Source organism: Desmodus rotundus, chromosome 9, assembly GCF_022682495.2.
Source record: "Desmodus rotundus isolate HL8 chromosome 9, HLdesRot8A.1, whole genome shotgun sequence".
Classification (NCBI taxonomy): domain Eukaryota; kingdom Metazoa; phylum Chordata; class Mammalia; order Chiroptera; family Phyllostomidae; genus Desmodus; species Desmodus rotundus.
In genome coordinates, this window is record NC_071395.1 from 110,546,670 (window position 1) to 110,567,697 (window position 21,028).

The 21,028-nt window shown below is 58.1% G+C and overlaps 1 protein-coding gene and 2 long non-coding RNA genes across 14 annotated transcripts; 2 read left to right on the forward strand and 1 right to left on the reverse strand.

Annotated features, from left to right (window-relative positions):
• Positions 1–6,631: 6,631 nt before the first annotated feature.
• LOC112298672 (uncharacterized) lies at positions 6,632–15,816 on the reverse strand. Of its 4 annotated transcripts, none has more exons than XR_006654530.3 (3): positions 15,688–15,816; positions 7,881–7,969; positions 6,632–7,405 (listed from the first exon to the last, which is right to left on the reverse strand). It is a non-coding gene; the product is annotated as an uncharacterized lncRNA (long non-coding RNA). The 4 variants fall into 4 exon arrangements; XR_002974173.4 differs by having other exon boundaries at positions 6,643–7,464; XR_006654528.2 differs by having other exon boundaries at positions 6,729–7,329.
• On the forward strand, positions 12,006–13,969 carry LOC112298673 (uncharacterized). 2 transcript variants are annotated; one of them, XR_006654532.2, is made up of 3 exons: positions 12,006–12,246; positions 12,656–12,847; positions 13,831–13,969. It is a non-coding gene; the product is annotated as an uncharacterized lncRNA (long non-coding RNA). The 2 variants fall into 2 exon arrangements; XR_006654533.2 differs by having other exon boundaries at positions 12,668–12,847.
• SPHK1 (sphingosine kinase 1) lies at positions 14,023–21,010 on the forward strand. Of its 8 annotated transcripts, none has more exons than XM_053912168.2 (6): positions 14,023–14,103; positions 18,324–18,527; positions 18,864–19,016; positions 19,127–19,221; positions 19,305–19,420; positions 19,908–21,009. In XM_053912168.2, the coding sequence occupies exons 2-6, from the start codon at positions 18,518–18,520 to the stop codon at positions 20,719–20,721; spliced, it is 1,188 nt and encodes a 395-aa protein (XP_053768143.1). In that variant the 5' UTR covers positions 14,023–14,103; positions 18,324–18,517; the 3' UTR covers positions 20,722–21,009. The 8 variants fall into 8 exon arrangements, with proteins under 8 accessions (XP_053768143.1, XP_053768141.1, XP_053768138.1 ...); XM_053912166.2 differs by lacking the exon at positions 14,023–14,103 and adding an exon at positions 14,644–14,661; XM_053912163.2 differs by lacking the exon at positions 14,023–14,103 and adding an exon at positions 14,705–15,270.
• The last annotated feature ends 18 nt before the right edge of the window (positions 21,011–21,028 follow it).

Consider the following 21,028-nt stretch of genomic DNA (forward strand, 5'->3'; position numbering starts at 1 on the left):
TCCTTACACACACATGACCAGGGACTGAACCCTCAGCCTTGGCGTATTGGGTTGATTCTCTTAACCAGCTGAGCTCCCTGCCAGGGCCCTGTGGGGCAGTGGTCTCCAAACTGGTCTCACTACTTCCTCATTCCATCCTCCCTCCCCTCCAAGAGCTCTAGTCCACCCTTCACATCCACCCCCTAAGCCCCCTGGTTAAAAGCCTCCAGAGCTTTCTACCACCTCCAGGCCCAACTCTTAGCCTGATCTGGCCGAAGTCTCTATCCCCATCTCCTGCTTTCCTACCTTAGGCCATACTCTGGGTGTGTGGCCTTTCTGAACTGTTTGTTTTTTTGCCAAAAATGACACAGCCGTTTCTTGTTTTGGTAGCTGAGAATCTTTGTAATTTTCACCGTGATTTCTTCTTTGTGTGTGTGTGTATGTGAGTTTTTAGATGTGTATGGCTTGATTTCTAAACTTTGGGAAATTCCTAGTGTTCTATATATTTTTTTAGAATTTTTAAAAAGATTTATTTATTTTTAGAAAGAGGGGAAGGGAGGAAGAAAGAGAGAGAAACATCAGTGTGTGGTTGCCTCTCAGCGCCCCCTACTGGGGACCTGGCCTGCAACCCAGGCATGTGCCCTGACTGGGGATTGAACCAGTGACCCTTTGATTTGCAGGCCGGTGCTCAGTCCACTGAGCCACACCAGCCAGGGCTCTAGTGTTCTATTATTAATTTCTCATTTAATTCCACTTGGTGAGAGAACATGCTCTGGGTGAATTGATCCCCGGAAATGCGCTGAGACACACCTGGCAGCCCCGCCTGTGTTCTGTGGCGGTCAGTGCCCGCTGAGCACCTGGGAAGCATGTGTGTTCTGCAGGTTTGGGATGCATGGTCTGTGTATGTTGGTCAGATCCAGTTTGTCTAGTGAAATTGCCTGTCATCTTAATTATGTTTAATCTGCTTGTCTTTGGTTGTGGAGGGCTTTTTTCCCCTCTTAGCTCTCCAGCACTTGCCCCGCATCCGTACCACGTTGGTTCTGGTTCTCTGGAGAGCCCAGCCTAGGACAGGGTCTGGAGCAAGGAGAGAGAGGCCTTCCCTCATTTTCTAAAGAAGGTCCTTTGTGAAGTCTGAAGGGAGACTTCACTTGACCAGATCTACTGGGGTTATTTTTCTTTGTAACGTTTCTCTATAGACCAGGCTGACCCTTGAGACCCCAGACCTGCCAGACATTTCCTACACGGACCAACACTGCTCTGCCCAGGACAAGGTGACATTTCTCCACATTCAACCCAATTGCAGTTTTCAAGGTTAAAAAAAAATGACCCTGTTGTTAACCGGGCTGCAGGTCCAGCATGAATGGTGGAAATCCGATCTGCTCTGTTTTAAAGAAGACGAGGGACGGCACAGATTCGGGTCTGGCCTGAGGCCTCATCTGAGAGAGGACAGGACGAGACAAAGAGGCCAGTGTGCAGGGCCGCTTGGCCCTGTCCTCGAGAGCTGCATTATTTGGAAGACAAGGTCAGTCTTTGCAACAAAGAAGAACATTTCAGGCAATGAGTCAGGGGTTTTGCCTCCACTCTGCACTACTCCAACTTGAACTTTGGAGAAATACTGGGCCTTTCCCTGTTTGCCTTCTCTGAACAGGCCTAGGCAAGCTGAGATGGAATGTCTTTATTTCTAAAAATAATACCAACTTGGATCTCTAAGTTGATTCTCTCTATAGGACACCAGAAACCATGCTGGGGCAAGAGCAAAATACTGAGCAGGCAGAGCCAAGCATGCTGGGAGTGACCCTTCCCAACTTCGGCAAGGACGGTGGTAGAGAACAGCTGCTGTAGTGGCCGCTGGGAAATCTGACGTGGAACTGTGCCGCACAGGCCTGCATGGGACAGAGCCTTACCTGTTGTGGGCTTTTCAGTGGCCCTTGGTAGAGGTATTTCAGGGTATCACAAATACTCGTGTGTCGTTGAAGACTTTGGTTCAACTAGAAGCCACATAGTGCCTTCCAGAGCTTGTGCAGAAGCGCTACTTCCTCCCCACATCACCAGATTGCTGGCACCGCTTGCGAGATGGGGTCAGGTGAAGGACGTGGAAGGAAGAGAGGCCAGGGGCAGGAGGGGCTCAGAAGGGAGGAGGCAAACACTAAGGAGACAGATTGTAACAAATCATGGACCAACTAATTCAGAAAGTCACAAGGTTCCTGCCTCAAGTGTGGCAAATTTGTCAAGTTCAAGGGGATCCAGGCCCTATCACAGCTAAAACCCTCAAACAATTCAAGTGTCCAACAATAGCTACGGTCCATCTGTAAACTGAAGAACCGAGTGGTCACTTACTGCTTCAGGGACATCCCCAGAGGCCGCACGGTGCTTAGATCTGAGTGTAGTCTCTGGAGCCAACTCCTAACAGCAAACACTGTGACCTTGAGCAAACACTGTGTCTTCCTTTCCCTCGGTTTTCTCCCCTGTGTGGTGTGACCTTGAGCAAACACTGTGTCTTCCTTTCCCTTGGTTTTCTCCCCTTGCAGTGGGGATAATAATAACTGCTAGCTAGAAGGGTTTGGGGGGGCTGCGTGAGTTAATACATGCCAAGTGGTTCAAACAGGGTCTGGCACACGAGATGGGAAAAGTTCGTATATGTTTATTAGTTGGGACAATCAGGAAAACAAACCACGTTCATTATTGTAACAACTTGATACTGAGAATTGGTTAAATGGGTAGTGCAGGACAGAAAAGACAGAAAGCAGCCACTGGAGGGCAGAGAGGGTAACTGCGGGAAGCAACTACCCCACCCCCACAGCGGCGGCTGGGGAGCGAGAGGAGAGGCTGGGTTATGGGATCCCAGAAGCCGGGAGCAGTCCCCTGACAGCAGGGCTCAAGAGAGCCGAGGAGTGGCGGTGCCCTGCTGGCATCTCTGAGAGGCACAAAGAGGCTGTTTCTGGGAGTGAAGGGACACTGGAACATGGAACCACATGTCCCCATGGCCAGGGTGATGCTCAGGAGACCAGGGGGCAGACAGGAAGCAGCTGATCCTTTCTCCTCCTCTGGCGAGAAGGACCCTCTAGGGCCCCTTGCTGGCGGCAGGGGAGGAACATGGCTGCAGAGTCCCAGCAGCATTGCGGTGGGGGGAAGTTCCTGACTCTAGATGTGGCCCCCCCACCGCCTCCTGACAGTGGATTGGAGGGAGGGGGGATGGGGGGGTCTAAGGCCAGAGGTTTAACAACAGGCCTGAATGAGAGTGTGACCACAGGAGGGAGAAGACAGGACAGACTGGCACAATGGACTTCAGCATTCAAAAGTGGTGTGGGGTCCAGTGGGACCACGAGAGTGGGGGCTGAGGTCGCACCAGGGCGCAGATCGGAGAGAGGTTGTGGGGGGGTGAGGGGGGTGCAACTCCCAGATCCCCAGGTTCTGCATGTTCTCAGAAGGCTTAGAGCCAAGAAGATTGTGAGCAGGACGAGAGACGCCCCAGGCAAGGAGTGGACAAAGCAAGGGAGGGTTGAGGGTAGCCAGTCCGGGCCAGGCTGTGCGGGAGGAAGAGGGGCAGTTTGGAGGCTGGGTGGAGAGCTGGCGGGACTACACGGGTGGGGGCAGGAGGCAGGGCTCCCTGGCCCAGGAGGGGCCAGATCTGGAGTCTGGCACACCTGGACACAGCCCTAGTTCTCTGGTTCACCTGGGGCAGTCCCTCAGCCTGCACCTGCATTTCTGTCTTCATTCGTGAAACAGTGACCACAATAATTCGTGCCTCGGGGGTTGTGAGAACAAAATGTGTCCATGTGTTTATGATAAGGTGGAGGGAGGTACCTGGTGCGATCTGACCTGTTTGCCAAGAGTTACCAGAGCCTGTCTTTAAACCTGCAGCCTGGGGGGTGCACCCCGTCTTCTTCCAGCGCCCTGTCAGGGAGGAGTCAGGACTGTACCCCACTCGGCGATGCCGCTGGCACTCGGCTGCCACGCTTCCCCACCCCGCCGCTGCTTCCTTCCAAGAATAAAATGCACCCCACATTCTGCTAGTTAGGGGACTGCCTGGGAGATGCCACCCAGCGCTGACTCTGTAAACCCCGTTCGTGACCCAGAATGGCCTGGCCTTCGGCCCTGGAAAGCCACCTCTACATTCTTGAAGTTTCCTGAGAGGAGTGTCTGTTATCTGTGGTGGGCCCCTCCACCCCCACCCGATAGTTTGTCACAAATCACAAACCATGCGACCTCAGCTCAGCCTCTGGGGGAGGGGGAGGCCGGGTCCGACCAGTGGTGGCTAATTGTAACCCATCGCGCCCACAGTGGAAACCCTCATAAAGGTCCACACACCAACGCCGCCCTAGTTGTCAATGCTCCGCATATTGTCACACCCTGACGTGCCAAGAGGGCAGTGCGTCCCTGGGGGCACCAGAAACTTTGGGTTTGGGGCCCTCCTGGACCTGCTGTCTCTCCCTGTGGCCGGGTCAGGTCTGAATCCCTGTGCTATCAATGGTAACAGCAAGTGTGGCAAGGCCTCTGATTAGCGGTTTTCAACCTTTTTCATCTCCTGGCACACATAAACTTATTGCTAAAATTCCACGGCACACCAAAAAATACAGCTCTCGCCAATGTGACAAAAAATAGGTATAATTTTAATTCATTCATACCAGACAGCTATTGCTGTGTTGGCGGTTGTCACTTTTCAGTTTGACAACCTAAGGGAGCAGAGGTCAGCGCCCCTGGTCAAATAATCAGGCACTGCAGGCTTTAAAGCTGCTCACGCCCTGCCCCGCCCCGGTGGGAAATCGCTGCTCAGGGCACCAGCGCTCGACCAGGGCACGTTTGCCCCCAGGGGACACTGACAAGTCTGGGGACATTTTTCATTGCACAACTTGGGGGGGACGGGGCGGGGAGGATGGAGGTGCTACTGGCAGAAGCCAGGGATATTGCGAAACAATGCACAGTCCACATAATGCCGCTACTGCTGCGGATGAGGAACCCGCTCTAGAGAACGAGCCAGCTCAGCGGTGAAGAGCCAGACCTGTCCCCGTCACGGCCGCCGGCTGGCCCCCACCGGAAACACACCTGTTTTCCATTTCTCCCGTCCCGCTCAGCCTCCCGGACCTGGGAGAGGTATCCAGGCCCGTGAGGGGCAGGGTGGGGGTGATTCGAGACAAGTCTGACTTTTTGAATAAATGAGTCTTAAAGGCCAACGCGAGGCGGTATTAACAACCAAAAAGGGACCAGCAAAGTGGAATCTGACGGAGGCGCCTTTGTGGGGAGCCTGGTGCCCAGTGGGAAAGGGGGTTTCGATCGAGCACAGCCGGTGGCCGTTAATGGGAACGTGCATTTCTGCAAAGGCGAGTCTCCTTGGTGACAACCGCTAGGTATGTGCACTGTTCAGGACACGGAGGAATTTTGCCTCGCACAATATACGGGCTCGATACATGCATGGAGAGGGAAGCGAAGGCCCTGGCCCGGCGTTTCAGTGGGTTGCAACATCATCCCAATTGGCCAAGGTTGCGGGTTCGATCCCTGGTCAGGGCACATAAAGAAGCAACCAATGGCCCTGGCTGGTGTGGCTCAGTGGATTGAGCACCGGCCTATGAAGCAAAGGGTCACTGGTTCGATTCCCAGTCAGGGCACATGCCTGGGTTGCAGGCCAGGTCCCCAGTGGAGGACACATGAGAGGCAACCACGCATTGATGTTTCTCTCCCTCTCATTCTCCCTCCCTTCCCCCCTCTCTAAAAATAAATAAATAAAATCTTAAAAAAAAAAAAAGCAACCAACGAATGCATCAATGAACGGAACACAAATCCATGTTCCTCTGTCTTGTCAATACCTTTTTTTAAAGGGAGGGGAATGGAAAATCGGCAGCCCCCAGGGGAGGGGAAGGGGCCTCAAGACCAACGTTGTCATGAAGGGTAGCTGGTGTCCCTCAGAGTGCCCAAGGAAGCCGGGGTGTTGATCAGCAAGGCACCAGGGACCTGAAAACCTATTAGGGGTCTGTTCTTAAGTTACAGAGCAGTTTCCTTAAGGGTGGAGCGGTTCCCTAATTGTCCAGTTCTTACTGTCTGAGGTGAGTAACTGAGTCTCTGAGGAGAGCTCTCTTCAGGTCCTTCTCCCGTGTCCTCACGTGGCTCCCCAAGGCTCCCTTCCAGAACCCATGCCACCGTGTCACGTGGAGAGGCCACACGTAGGTGACAGCCTGCCACAGCTGCCACCATGTGAGGGACCCACCCCAGGTGTTCGGCCCATTGACCCCGTGACCACAGGTGAGAACCGCCCCGCCGAGTACCGTCAACCCGCCAGGGCCCTGTAACAGATTGTAACAGATTGTTGCTTCGAGGCACCAGGGGAGCCCCAGGGTAACTTACGCCCCTGAAACAGACAACTGCAGCGCCTCCAGGGCAGCCGAGTGCTTTCAGCAACACGTGCGCCTCTCTTGGATGAAAAATTAAGTGTCTTTCTAGTGACGGACTGTCAGGGAGGCTTTGCACAGGCGGGCTGCCAGGGCCAGTGGCAGGATCCAAAGTAAACAGCACTGCAAGCCCAAGATCCAGCTCCCACGCAGGCCAACCCGCAAAGCAGTTGGCCCTGATGGGGGGGGGACGGGGCGGGGGTGATTCCAGCAAGCACGCCCTTCCTCACCTGCCCTTCTCCCTCCTTTCTGCTCTCCTCTGCCTGTCACCCCTCTCCCATCCCTCCCAGTAAATGTCACACCGCTATTTCGAAACAACCACCACATGGTCAGATTCGTAGAAATCGGGCTGATATCAGAAAACACAGAGATGCCAGGTGGAGGGAGAGGAAAATTCAAGGCTAACCCTCTAAGGTGAGCCACAAGGGGGCCGGGGGGGGGGGGGCGGTTCGTAAGTCCTCTTGATAAGACCACTTTCTCTTCCTTTTACGCACAAGGGTAAATAGAACTCCCTGTTAGTTAACACGAATTAGATATGAAGAAAAAGCCAAAACTGGAAGTCAAAATTGTATTACTGCCCAGCAGGAAAGTGGGAGTTGAGCTTTGAAGTCCAGAGGGTGCTTGCTTCAAACCCCCCTGTGCGGGGAGGGGGCTGTGAGAGCTGGAGAGACTCCCCCTTTTCTGGGACGTGGGTGGCAGCCCTCGGTCGCATTCCACCCCGAGTTCCCACGCTGGTGTCGGGGAGGGCGTGGAGGAGCCCGGACTGGCGCATGTCATTCCTGTCCTCTGCCCGATCCGTTTCCAGGGGACAAGTGGTTGTTGGGACCATGGCAATTCATGACGCCCTCCAGGAAGGAGTTTTAGGTGGCATTTCCAGAAACCTCTGTGCGTCCTTTCAGGTTGCCCAGCGCCTGGAAAACAGGCTTCAGGTCCTCCTTCTATGCTAAGTCAGCAGGTCCCCACTTGGTGTCTGCGTTAGAATCACGGAGGATCGGTGAGAAGTTGTGCAGTCCAGGCCGCACTCCAGACAGGCTCAATCTCAGTCTCTGAGGGTGAGATGCAGGCATCTGCAGGGCTGAGGTCCCCGGGGGCTACCGTGTGCTTCCTGGTGTGGGAGCCGCAGGGCTGAACGACCCAGTAGGTAGACCGGCCATCCTGTGGCTGTGGCCTGCCCCCCCCCCGCCCGCCCCCCGACAGCTTTTGTCCAGGAACATCCCCGGACCAAACCCACTGAGCACTTTCTACGTCTGCACCATCGGGTAGAGCCTTCACAAAGAAAATGGGGTGGATTTTTAAAAAATTTCCATCTCTAGCCTTGGCTGGTGTGGGTCAGTGGATTGAATGCCAGCCTGCAGACCGAAGGGTCACCAGTTCGACTCCCAGTCAGGGCACATGCCTGGGTTGCAGACCAGGTCCCCAGTACAGGATACATAAAAGGCAACCACACATTGATGTTTTTCTCCTTCTCTTTCTCCCTCCCTTCCCCTCTCTTTAAAAATAAAATCTTAAAAAATAACAAACCTCATATTGCACCCTGGCCAGGTGGCTCAGTTGGTTAGAGTGTTGTCCCAATACACCAAGGTTGTGGGTTCGATTTCCGATCAGGATACCTGCAAGAAGCAATTAATGAATGCATAAATAAGTGAAACATCAAATGGATGTCACTCTCTCTCAAGTCAATTTTTAAAAAAACCCATATTGTGTAACGACAGAAGAAAAATCCAGAGAAGTAAAAAGAAAACAGTGACAACCAAGAATTGGCACCGAGGGCCTTCACAAGTGACACTACTTTTTAGACAAGGGCAGTGCCTCCAAACAATGGCACCAAAGTGCTGATGGCACGTCTCAGCCTTGTACGGCTGCGAAGTCACCTGGGCCTCCAACCCTGGACTCTAAACAAGCTGGGGCCACGGGGAAGCTGCTCAGAGAAGCAGGGGGGACCACCAGCCTTTCCCAAGGATGAGCACAAGCTCCTTGTTCCAATCAGGCTCATCTGAGCTCTTTTCAGCTAAACCCTCAACCCCGGGCTGCTGTGTCTTTCCTTGTAGGGTCCGGTTCTAGCCAGAATGCCCCACCCTCCACGTCTGCTGCGCTCAGGTCCCTCAACCCCCACCCCCCGCCTTGTTGTCTGATCACCCTGGCCAGCCTTCAGCAAGGTCTAGGTCAGTGTAGCCAGAGCCCCCACTGACTTCCGATGCTCCTTAGTAATTTTCCACCCACTGACTCCCACCCTGCGCCTGGGCTATAAATTCCCACATTTCCCTGTGTTTGGAGCTGAGACCAACCTCTCCCCTGTCCACTGCCCTGGCCCCTGCAGCTATCCAAATGGTTCTGAATAAAACCTGCCTCCTTTAACAAGCGCCTTGGAGGATGTTTTCTTCGGCATCGCCCAAAGCGGAATTTCAGCTGCAGCCTAGAAACGGACAGGTTGTGCATCACAAAGTGACGATCCCGAAAGGGACCCTGCCGGTTCCTTTCAGTCCCTCGTTTCAAAATAAGTGAGGCGCACCGCACCAAACGTAGAAGGAACGATTCGGCGGCAGGTGGTACGTCACAGCGCTGTGTGGCCACCACCTCTACCTACTTCCAAAACACGGTCATCGCCCCAGATAAAACCTCACCCCGTGAGCACTTACTCCTCGGTCCCGCTCCTGGCAAACGCCAGTCTGCTTTCCGTCCCTATGGGTTTGTCTGTTCTAGACATTTCATGTAAGCGCTAAGATACACTATGTGGTCTTTCGCACCTGGCTTCTTTCGCATGATATTTTTTAAAATAAATATTTTATTTATTTTTAGAGAGAGGCGAAGGGAGAGAGAGAAGAGAAACACTGATATGAGAGAGAAACATCGATCTGTTGCCTCTTGTATGCCCTCTGTTCGGGGACCGGACCTGCAACCCAGGCCTGTGCCCTGACCGGGAATCAAACCGGTGACCTTTCACTCTGCGGGACACCCAAACGACAGGAGCCACACCGTTCCTGGCTTTCACCGAAGATTCTTGAGGTTCATCCACACCGCAGCATTTCATTTCTGGTTTTGCCTCAATACGACCCCGTGGTATGGACTTGCCACACTGTGTTTACGCGGTCACCTGCTGACGGACTCTGGGTTGTTTCCGCCTTTTGGTTATTGTGAATAGACCTATGCACACATGAGTTTTGTTGTTTTTTCATTGATGTTGAGAGAGAGAGAAAAAAACATCGACTGTTTGTTTCACTCATTTATGCATTCATTGCTTGATGTTTGTGTGTGTCCTGACTGGGGATTGAACCTGCAATCTTGGTGTATCAGGATGACACCCAACCACCTGAGTCACGGGGCCAGGGCGAGTCTCTGGGTTTTTCAAAGATGTTTTTCTTAAGAGCTGGTGGATAATCCTAGCTTTGCTTTCCACACGTATTAGGCCCAGGTTTTCACAGTTGACCAGCTAGTCTCTGCTGAGAACTCACAACAGGCAGGTCTTGGTTTAGAATTAGAATTAGGCTCCCGCTGTTCCACTCAAGGTCCCCAGCATTTCAGCAGTGCCTGGGAGCTCACATGGCCCTGGCTCATGGGGAGGTGTCATGGGCCCAGCTGTCTCTTCCCAGCCAGCGTGGCTCTTGGCTGTGCTGCTGCCAAAGGCTGCAAACCTGGGTGACCCCCCGCGAACCCAACACACCTCCCCACCCTAGGAACCACACTGCCGGCCCAGAGACCAGGGCGGCAGGTGCGATCCCACCCCGACCTGACTTTGCAGTTACTGAATGTCTTCCTTCTCCGTGCGCGAAGGTCTCAGTCTGAGAACCGAGTAGTCACATGGCAACTGGAACTCAGCCTAAAGTGGTTGTGATGGGGGATCTCAAGAGTTTGAAAAAACACTTAGCTCTAGTTATAGTTAATTGGTTTAGTGATTAATGCAGGTAGAAAGCTGTTGGTCCAGGACCTGGAATGCATGACCAACCTACCCTGATTCCAGGAATTGCCTGCAAGAAATTCAAGCTTTGTGCCCCGGGAGGATTGCAAGGCATCAAGACAACGGTATCTGAGCCACTGAGCTCCAGCGAGAGAAAGTCCACACACCAGGATGCAAATTAAGAATCGCTGGTCAGCAGCTGAAGGGATGCTAGAAAAAATCGCTGGACTGCAACTTTTATCTGATTAATCTTTCCTCCTGAATGCCAAACCCCTTATCTACCTTTTTCTTCTCCTTATAGTAAGGTTGGCTTGAGATGAGAGGTTTTAGGGCACAAACCCACTACCTTCTCAGATCGCCAGCATCTGAATAAAGTGCCCACAAAGATTCAACCCTTGTCTTTGCGTACTGGTTCTGGTGGCGACAGGCAGCGCGAACGTTGACTTCTGTGGTTCCAGGAGGATCTTCGTGCTTGTTTGCGAACGCCAAGTTCTGATGCTATGGATTTTTCCAGGCCACACAGAGTCAGGAAGCCATCTGTCCCTTCCTCTGGGGACCCATCAGCCTGCTATCCGGAGCCAGGAGGTAGGTCATGGGACCATGCCCTTCCTGGGCTCTCAGTGTTGCTGCTGTCACAGCAGCCACCTACCGCCCAGATGCTGCTCCCTGCCCTGTGCGCTCCACTCGGCTGCATCTGCCAGAGGGACGCAGGGGCAGGGAGACGTCAGCCCGCAGCATTTCCTGAGGACCTCGGTGCGCAGGAGCGTGCTGACTGTGGTCCAAGAGGAGAGACAACAAGAGATGCTCTCCCGCCAACACCAGCTAGCTCCTCACTGCTCAGGAGTACTCCCCAGGCCCGGTCCGTGTTTTCTGTGTTTTTGAAAAATAATTTCACTAGCAAATTAGTCTGTAAGCTTTGATAGGTAACACTTGGTTCCCCGTTCACGTTTGAAACAGTGAGTTCCAGAGAAGGCTGCTGGGTCATCCGATGGTGACTTGGAGGAGAGAGGACATCTCATCTCAGTCTCAGAAGCCATGTCGCCTTGGCCAGGGCTCCAGGGCAGTGAGCCAGGAGGACAAGGGGCTCTGCTCTGGGAAACAGCCCTCCTCTCGGACCAACACAGCTCTCCTCTCGCACCACTCCTTCGCTCCAAAGAGGCTTAAGGGCCCATGTGTGGCATTAAAGGATGCAGTGTCCCTAGCCCCTGGCCCTCCTGTGTAATTACTACGTAAATGACCAGGGTTGTGTCTGGAATGGGACCGAAGGGTTTGACTTTCAGCAGACGAGCCCCCAGAGAAGGCGATTTCTATTTCCGGGATGTGGGGAGGGAGGGGCATGGGTAGGCAAACCCCACTCCGGGCTCCGGGACTTTTTTGTGCTTGGCAAAGCAGGGCGCTGTGCTCCTTTTTGGCACCCCGAACTCCCAAATTGGCTTCTATGTTGGAAGCCAGAGCAGTGGCACCACTTGGGTAAAAGACGAGAGGGACGCAGCCCCAGGTGGCCACCAGGGGCCAGCAGGACGCCTGGAGCAGTGGTCTGGAGGCCGTGTTCACGCTTCCCCGGTGGGGGAGGAAGGACTGACCTCCCCTGGGCACAGAGGGGCATCCACCCGGGTGGGAGCACACAGCCCCGGAGCACTAGTGCGGAGGCACAGCCCAGCTGGCGGCTGTGGCCAGCCCACTGTCTGTTTGCTTTGGGAGCAGCCCAAGGACACAGCTCTGGAGAGATGGGAAAGTGAAGAACATTGCGTAACAAAAAGGCCCTGGAAAACTGCACACACGCCCCGTCCCTGGGCCGGTGGCAGGCTGCAGACAAAGGCAGCTGGGCCTTCCTGCTCCCGGACTGCAGACTGCCGACCTGCCAGGTCTCTTCCTGATCCCCAGTTGTCCTTCTGGGACTTCTCCAAGGAGGTCAGACAAATGGCTGGGGGCCTCTCTTGCCCTGAATGAGGACTTGCACCAGTTGCCCAGCTCAGAACCAGTATAAGTGGGCAGGTGAGCACAAAGCACAGTTAGGTGGGGTAGGGGGCTGGCTTTGGAGACCAGGCTGGAGCCACATCAGCTGTCAGCTGGAGCCTGTGGAATGTCCCCTCCTAGCCGTGGGGCTCCAGGTGGCAGGTCGGGTCCAGTCTCACCACCGGGAAGCAGGAGCAGCTGGACTGTGAGGTCACATGACAGGATCTGAAAGGGCCACACACTTCAGTCTGGTCCCCAGGGGAGCCAAGCCCTGTGGCAAGCCCTTCCTGCAAAACCAGGTGGGAAATTCTGCCAGGCTAAAAATGGATGGGCTGGCCGGCTCCCCACCCCTTCCTCAGGTGAAAAGTCACCACGCTGTAACCCTACAACTATTGTAGCAAGGACGTCAGTTGCTTTCTCTTGGGTACTTTTTAAAAATGGAAACCAGTTTGCTTTACAGGAACCTCTTCCAGTGAAGCCAGAGACCACGGAGTCTGCAGACCCACGTGCCGGTCCCAGCAAGAGGGTTATTTCCAGCTCCACACGACGATGCTCATTTGGGGGATGGCACGTTCCTGGTTGTGCTCACTTGGTCGTGCTGGGGAGCTGGCGAATGTTACAAAGAAGTTTCTGTAGCGAAGTAAGGACACAGTTCCCAGACTATGTCCCTCCCTCCTGTGGTTGGCAGCACAATGGTCCCCCAAGATGTCCACGTCATAATCCCCAAACCTATGACTATGTTACCTTATATAGCAAAAAGACCTTTGCAGCTGCAATTAAGGCTCTTTTTAAAATTGAATCTATTGGGGTGGCATTTGTTAATAAAAGTACATAACTTAATCGGTGTGCAGTTCCATTATAACGCATCCTCTGTATGTTGTGTTGTGGGCTCAGCACCCCAAGTCAAGTCTCCTTCCATCACTATTTACCCCCCCTTCACCCTCTTCTACGTGCCCCCAAGGTTAAGGCTCTTGAGATGGGGAGATTATCCCGGGTTATTTGGGTGGGCCCCGTGTAATCACAGGGGTGGGCGGTGGGGGTGGGGGAGGCTACAAGAGGGAGAGGCAGGGAGGTCAGAGTCAGGGAAGACTCGAGAACAGAAGCAAAAGTCACACAGAGATTTGAAGACGCTTTGCTGCCAGCTCTGGAGGTGAAGGAACGGGCCCTGAGCCCAGGAGTGCCGGTGGCCTCCGGAATCTAGAATAGGTGAGGGAACACAGCCCTGTTGATCCATTTCAAACTTGACCTTCAGAACTGTAAGATAATAAATTCTGCAACAGGAACCTAATATACCAACACAGCACTCAGGTTTGTTCTTCCAAGGACTGGGGAACAGACCTATGAGCTCAGAAGCCAAATTCGCCCTAAGCGGCCACCGTATGAGCTAAGATCGGAAAGCGGAGGGCGCGGAGCTGTGGGCAAGGTGAGGCCAGTGCTGATGTCCATCCACAGCTCCTGCCAAGAGACGCGACCCACAGCAGGCGGAGATGGTCCCACTCCAGACCAGACCCCCCTTTTCTCTGACACCCATGGGAGCGCTCGCTACTTTTCCAGATACCTATATTGTTATATTTTTTTGCTTAAAATGTGATACATTAAATCACACTAGCATCCCTCCCACAGGACTTTGACTTGAAAAAGAACATGCCCACAGAAGACAATGCAGACCCTATAAGAACAAATCTCAGCTAAATCTTCAGAGGAGGAGGCCATGTGAAGATGAAAGCGTACATGGGGAGATGCATCGACAAGCCAAGGAACCCCAGAGACTGCCAGCAACCACCAGAGCTGGGGGAGACACCGTGGAGGGGACAGATTCTCCTCCCAGCCTCGGAAGGCACCAACCCTGCTGCCGACACCTACACCTCGGACTTCGGGCCTCCAGACTGGGACACAGTAAGTAACTGTTAAGACACCTTTGCTACAATGACCCGACCCCAGGAAACAAGCACCCTGGCTTTCAGATAGATGCTGGGCAGGCACCCGTAGTGAGCAGTGGAGCGGGGTGGCCCTCCACACTTCCATGCTGAAAGGGCCCTGGAAGCTAATGACCCTGAAGGGCCGGCCCCTGGGGAGCTGCAGCGGAAGGCCTGTGGGGAAGGCAGAGCCTGAGGGCAGATGAGACCTAGGTTCCCAGCCTTGGCATGGATACCCACTTTAACAAGGAGGCCACCCCAAGAGTAGAGCTAAACTCACCCACCACACACGTGAGGAGCTGCCTGTTCCCCTGGACCCCCACACGTGACAGACCCCACCACCCCAGGCCTGGGACAGGCACTGGCATGCTGGAAACCCTCAGAGCAGCCCGCCACACCTGGGGCTGTCCTAGAAGAGTCTCGAAGAGTTTGCAGAGCTGGACTCCTCCCTTCCCCTGCCCAGGCAGAAGAGACTGGACATCGAGGGAGGCCTTGAAGCCCTGCAGGTCAGCTCGGAAGCTGCCACCTCCCCGGGAAGGTAGCTTCAGGGAAGGGAGAGGGGGCAGGAATCCTCTCCTAATAAAATCAAGTAATTTGCCATCTGGCCGCCTTGGCTCCAAGTTTCCAGAGAGCTGGGGAGGCTGCCCACAGCAGGAATTGAGGGGGGGGCCCCTGGGGGAGACGGAAAGGCAGTTTCTTTCACCTGTCAGACCGGTATTACCTGCGAGCCAAGCTCTGGGTTGGATCAGGTCGGATCAAACCTGATGCCAGGCCCATGGTGAGCCTGGCCAGGCACAGTGAAGGGGCTGGTTGCTTTCTCGGGAGCTGGGGAATGGGATGAAGCCTGGAAGGGCTCTGAAGACGCTTCCTCTTTCTTGGGAAGACTGAGCAGCTGGGTTACTGGGGCAGCTCCGTGGAATCCCCCACCAGGCCAACGGATACTCCAACACCAGTGAGAATCCTGGGGGAGGCTCAGCCTCCTAGGCTGGAAGTCAGGCCTCCTGGGTTTGCCTCTCAGCTCTCCTGGCAACTGGCGCGGCAGCTGACACCAGACCCTTCACCTCTCAGGGTTTCAGTTCCCCCAGCTATCAAAGGGAAAGGCTTCTCGCTCCGGCCCAGTCCTGTCTGGGGCCAGGGATGCTGATGGGTGAGTTTCCGGAGTTGAAACAGAGTTCTTTACAGAGGGGCTGAGGCAGCCCGGGAGGGGGAAGGTGAATGAAAAGAACGAGGGGGGCAGGGCAAAGACCAGAGGTGAGGGGGGCGGGGAAGAGGCGGCAAGGAGGACAGAGAGGCCATTGTGTGGGTCAGAACCGGGGTCAGAACCGGGGCCAGAACCGAGAGCTTCACCTCCTTCCCATTGGGCCCCCCACCCCCCTGCCGGGCTGGGTAAAGAACTCGGCAGGCGGCCCCGCCTCCCCTCCCTCGCTGGGTTTCCAGTCAACCCCACCCCAGCCCGGCCCCGAGCGAGACTCCAGGGGCCCCGGCAGGAAGCGAGGGGCCCCGAGGCAGGCGGACGGACTCGGGCACAGCCACGTCTTCCCTTCCCAGTGCCTCAGTTTCTTACCAGACCCCAAGGTTTAAGGCGGCGGCTTTTCGGGCCCGAGGCGAGTGCCCTCCCGAGCAAGGAAGGGAGCAGGAAGGGGAGGACGCCCGGGCCGCGTCCGCAGCCACGTCCCTCCGAGATTGCGGTCTCAGGGAGCCCCGTCCCGCGCCCCGCGCCCCCTGGGCACCGAAGCCTGGACTCCGACCCCTGCTGGAGGGGAGAGGCGGGGAGAGGTAGGAAGGGGCCGGCAGGGCGGGGTCTGGCTGCCGGATCCAGCGCGGAGCCTCCGCCGCGCGCTGCCGCAGCGCGGCCCCCCTCCCGCTCCGATTCCCGGGGGTTGGCGGTGGGGGGACGGAGAGCGCTAGAGCGGACCTTGCGGACGCGCCGCGGCGCTGCCGGAGGGTGATGACGCCCAGATCCTCCCCCTCGTCCTTAGTTTCGGGGTTTCTCGGTCCGTGAGCACGTCGCTGAGTCACCTTCCCGGAATGCGCTTGGGACGCTCCGGACCCAGCCCGGAATGCCCGGGGGCGGCGCGGGGCGGCGACGCGCACCGCCGCGAAGCGCGCGGGCCCCCGCGACCGCGCAGCCCCCCGGAGCTCCCGCCCACCCGGGAACCCTCGGGCCCCGCCTCTCAGGTGTGGGGCCGCGCGGCCGCGGAGGCGAGCCCGTTACCGACCCCGACCAGACCTGCCTCCTCCCTCCCCTTTGAGGGGCGATGGGGAGAGGTGTGTGGGGGCGCGCGAGCCACCTCGGCCCCCCGAGGGGTTTGGGTTTTTCGAACTTCCGCCCTACCTGGTCAGGTCTGGGAAACTTCTTCCTTGGGGTCTCGGCAAACAACCGCCCCCCTCCCCCCCGGGGATTTAACTCCTGTTGGTCTCGGACTCGTGCGTCCGTGGTTATATGTGTCACACTCGCTAACACCACGCGTCCCCGGGTGGCTGTGTAGAGGTGAAAACCCCCAGGCACTTTTGCATCACGCGGCCGAGCTCGTCGTGGGCAGGGGGCGGGGAGCGGTGGTCACGCCCCCGACGCTGGGCTCTCCGGTGCCCTAGGCCTGTTTACACTGCCAGGCTCCCCGCGGGGTGGCGAGGGGCCGTGGGCCTGACCCACAGCTGTGGGGGGGCAGCTTCTTTGGCCCAGATGAGCCGAGCCTCCATGGTGCCCTCTGGGGGAAAGGGTCCAACTTTTGGGGTTCTTGAGAAGGACTCCTTCCCCGGACCGCAGGGAGACCCCCGCGGGTCTCCGGCTCTCCCCAGGAGGAAGCCGTCCGCTGCTTCGGGCGGGGTGGTTGCAGCAGCGGCAGGAAGCTAAAAATAACCGTGTGAGGGAGAACCGGGGCGGTAGGTGGGACGCCCCAGTACAGGCGGGGGTCTAGGCCTCGCATTCCGGGGGGAGGGGCGCGGCTGGAGCTCGGCTCCTGAAGGCGGAAGACCCCGGGGAGGGAGGTCTCAGCCTCCAGGGGCAGCCGAGGGTCTGCCCCGAGCAACCCGGCACCCGGCACCCGGCACCCCGTCGCGTGCAGCTGTGGCTTTGGGCGCGGCCGCGAGTTCGCACGGGGCCTGCGCTGCGCGTTCACCTTCACGCGTCCGAAACGCTGCGCTCGCGGCGCGCCGCTCGTGAGCCGGCCCCGGGCTCCGCGCCTCGCCGACTACCTTCGCCTCTCCCCAGGCCGAGCCGCGGCGCCAGCTTTTTGCCGGGCAGCGGGGGCGCGCAGTCACGCCCCGGGACCTGGCCGGGGGCGCAGGGGGGGGTGCTAGCTGCCGAGCCGCAGGCTGGGACAGCGCGAGAGGCGGCGCGACGAGGCCGAGGACCCTCGCGCCCCAGCCGCGCGCGGTGCGGGTTCCACCCCCTCCGGCGTGCGGAGTACGGGGCGTGGCCGGGCCGCGCGCGCGGACGCTCCGCGCCTCCTCGCACCGCAGCCAGGGGCGGCCAAGTTGACCAAAAAGTTTGCGGCCCGAGCCGGGGAGTCGGCGTGTGTGGCTGAGACGCGGAGCTGAGCCCGCGACGAGCTGCGTCCCGCCCTAAGCCACTGCAGGGAACGGAGGTGGCGCCTCCGCAGCAAACCGGACAGACTGGGCAGGGCCGCCCGCCCGCCCGCCCGGCCCCTTCTCGGCTCGTGGCTCCCGGGCCGCCCGGAGAACTGGGCCACGCACCGCGAGGCCTCCACACCCACTCGGCACTCGGCTGAGGGAGGCGGCCGCAGGCGGCCGGGCTTGGGCTCAGTCGTCGCGCGATCCCGGCTACCGGATGGCTCGGGGCTCGGATCTCTCGCCCCGAACTTCGTGCCCTGCGGTGTCCGCTCAAGTTCTGGGATTTTTACGCAACTGGACTCCCCCTGGCAGCCCCTGGGGGGGGGTGAGGGGCTGGTCCGGCGGAGAGAGTGCCACGGGGCTCTGACTCACCCGTCGGGCCGGAACCCAGGCCCCAGGAAGAGACCCTTCGCCACCCCAGCTCCGCTCCAGGACGGGGGCGCCCTTGGTGGCACGCGGCCTTGGCTCTCGCGGACCTCTCGGGAAACTAAGCCCCCGCGCTCGAGCGCCCGGCGATGTCGGAGCACGCTGCTCCCCGCGGGCGCGCGCGGTCCGAGCATCTGGCTGGGCGCACCTCACCTCGGGGAGCCGCTCCGCACTCCGCCAGCGTTGTCTCCTCTCCCTCAGATTCCGCAGCCGGAGGGAACGCTGCGGGTGCCCCCACGGCCCGCGCTCCGGGCGGGGAAGGGGAGCCCCACAGCCCGTACCGCGACGCCCGCCTGGGCAGCACCGATAAGAAGCTGAAGGCAGGAGCCACCGCCGAGGGCAGCGCCCCGGGAGCGCTGGGGAGCCCTGGGGAGCGGACGCCGCGGGTCCAGGTTATGGACCCAGGTTTGTGGGGCCCGGCCTGGAAGGGCTGTAGGGGGGATCCTTTCTCTCCCTGGCCCGGGTCAGCTGTACAGAAGAGAGGGGCTGGGGACGCTGGAGAAACACGCTGTCCCCGACGGGTCCAGAGAGGGGCTGGGCCTGAACCAAGGACGGCGGTGTCAAGGGTGCCCGGCCCCCCGCTGGAGGCCCCTGCTGGAGGCCGCCGCCTCGGGCCGGGCTCTCCTGCATCGGTGACCCCGGTATTCCAGGCACCGGTCCCCGTCCCAGGGCCCCTGTGGCGCCCCCGCGCCCCCTAGTGGACGGTTGAGGACGCGGCCTTTTCGGGTTTGGGTTTTGCAGCTCTGGGCCCCCGAAACCAGCTCCCACGGCCCTGCCTGGTACTGGTGCTGCTCAACCCACGCGGCGGCAAAGGCAAGGCCCTGCAGCTCTTCCGGAGCCACGTGCAGCCCCTGCTGGCCCAGGCCGATGTCTCCTTCAGGCTTATGCTCACCGGTGAGTGCCTTCTGGGGGCTGGTGGGGGAGGAAGGTGGTGCAGGCAGCACCCACTGCCAGGGACACCCCCTCCAAAGCCACCCTGTCTCCCACCGCCCCCGTCGTTGCAGAACGGCGGAACCACGCTCGGGAGCTGGTGCGGGCCGAGGAGTTGGGACGCTGGGACGCGCTGGTGGTCATGTCTGGAGACGGGCTGATACACGAGGTGAGGCATGTGCCAGGAGCCTGGGTGCGGGTGGGCGGCCCTGGACGGGGTGTTCCCAGGCTGAGGCCACCGTGCTCTCCCAGGTGGTGAACGGGCTCATGGAGCGGCCTGACTGGGAGACCGCCATCCGGAAGCCTCTGTGTAGCCTCCCAGCTGGTTCTGGCAACGCGCTGGCAGCTTCTTTGAACCATTATGCTGGGTGAGAACCCAGGGCCAGGGTGGGCCTCAGTTTCCCCTCAGTGTGACCTCACTGCCTGTTTTTTTTTTGTTTACTTTTAAAAATATTTATTTTTAGACAGAGGGGGAGGGAAGGAAAAAGAGAGGGAGAGAAACATCAATGTGTGGTTGCTCCTTGCACGCCCCCTACTGGGGACCTGGACTGCAACCCAGGCATGTGCCCTGACTGGGAATTGAACCAGCAACCCTGTGGTTGGCAGGCCAGCGCTCAGTCCACTGAGCCACACCAGCCAGGGTCTCACTGCCTGGTTTTTAGAAATTCCCATTTGCTGGGGAAACTTCCATTCCCTCTTTTCTGGAGCTTCTACCCTCAGTTCTGGCTCATTTTCTTGGTGATGCCAGGTGGCTGCCTCTATCTGCTCTGTGTCCCTGGGGCCCCAGTGTGGCTTGCAGGGCCGCACTCCCTAGGAGGAGGAAGGGGAGGGCGCATGAGGACCTTTTCCCTGCAGCTACGAGCAGGTGACGAACGAGGACCTCCTGAACAACTGCACGCTGCTGCTGTGCCGAAGGCAGCTGGCCCCCATGAACCTGCTGTCCCTGCAGACGCTCTCGGGGCTGCGTGTCTTCTCCGTGCTCAGCCTGGCCTGGGGCTTCATCGCTGACGTGGACATCGAGAGTGAGAAGTTCCGGCGCCTCGGGGAGATGCGCTTCACGCTGGGCACCATCCTGCGCCTGGTGACCCTGCGCATCTACCAGGGCAGACTGGCCTACCTCCCTGTGGAGCAGGTGGTCTCCAAGGCGCCCACCTCCCCTCCTCTGGACCGGCAGGACCAACAGGGCCCTGTGGACGCCCACCTCGTGCCCCTGGGGGAGCCGGTGCCTGCTCACTGGACTGTGGTGCCGGAGCAGGACTTCGTGCTGGTTCTGGTGCAGCTGCACTCACACCTGGGCAGTGAGATGTTTGTTGCGCCCATGGGCCACCGTGTGGCTGGCGCTATGCACCTGTTCTATGTGCGGGCAGGTGTGTCTCGGGCCATGCTGCTACGCCTCTTCCTGGCCATGGAGAAGGGCAGGCACATGGAGTGTAACTGTCCCTACTTGGTGTACGTGCCTGTGGTGGCCTTCCGCCTGGAGCCCAAGGACGGGAAGGGGATGTTTGCTGTGGATGGGGAGATGATGGTCAGTGAGGCTGTGCAGGGCCAGGTGCACCCCAACTACTTCTGGATGGTCAGTGGCCGCGGGAATCCCCCACCTTCTCTAGAGCCACAGTGGCCGCCACCCAGCCGGAAGCCTCAGCACACACCGCCTCCAGAGGTTTCCTGATGACTCCTTGGGCCTTGCTGTGCCTTAGTCTGTCTACCCAGTGAAATCTGAACTCGGGGCCCTCCCTTCTTCCCCCAGGACTGGAGGGCTGGTCCCAGTTCTGCCCCATTCCCTTGGGGAAGAGGAAGGGGAAGACTTCTGTGGAAGGCTGGGCAGAGGCTGTGCTTCAGAAGGAACAGCTGGTTGGGCCCCACTGTGATATGGAAGCCACCCCCTTGTTCTGCCCCTCCCCGCCCCCATGAATCAAATCCGAATAAAGTGATATTCCCAGCCTACTGGTCTTATCCTAGGGGTTGAGGTGGGGGCA

Bases quoted from the DNA above. Each gene is read 5' to 3' on its own strand.
- SPHK1 (XM_053912161.2), top strand. From the start codon at position 18,212: ATGTCGGAGCACGCTGCTCCCCGCGGGCGCGCGCGGTCCGAGCATCTG. The intron at 19,222-19,304 runs GTGAGGCATGTG...GTGCTCTCCCAG, and splicing joins GAGACGGGCTGATACACGAG to GTGGTGAACGGGCTCATGGA. The intron at 19,421-19,907 runs GTGAGAACCCAG...TTTTCCCTGCAG, and splicing joins TCTTTGAACCATTATGCTGG to CTACGAGCAGGTGACGAACG.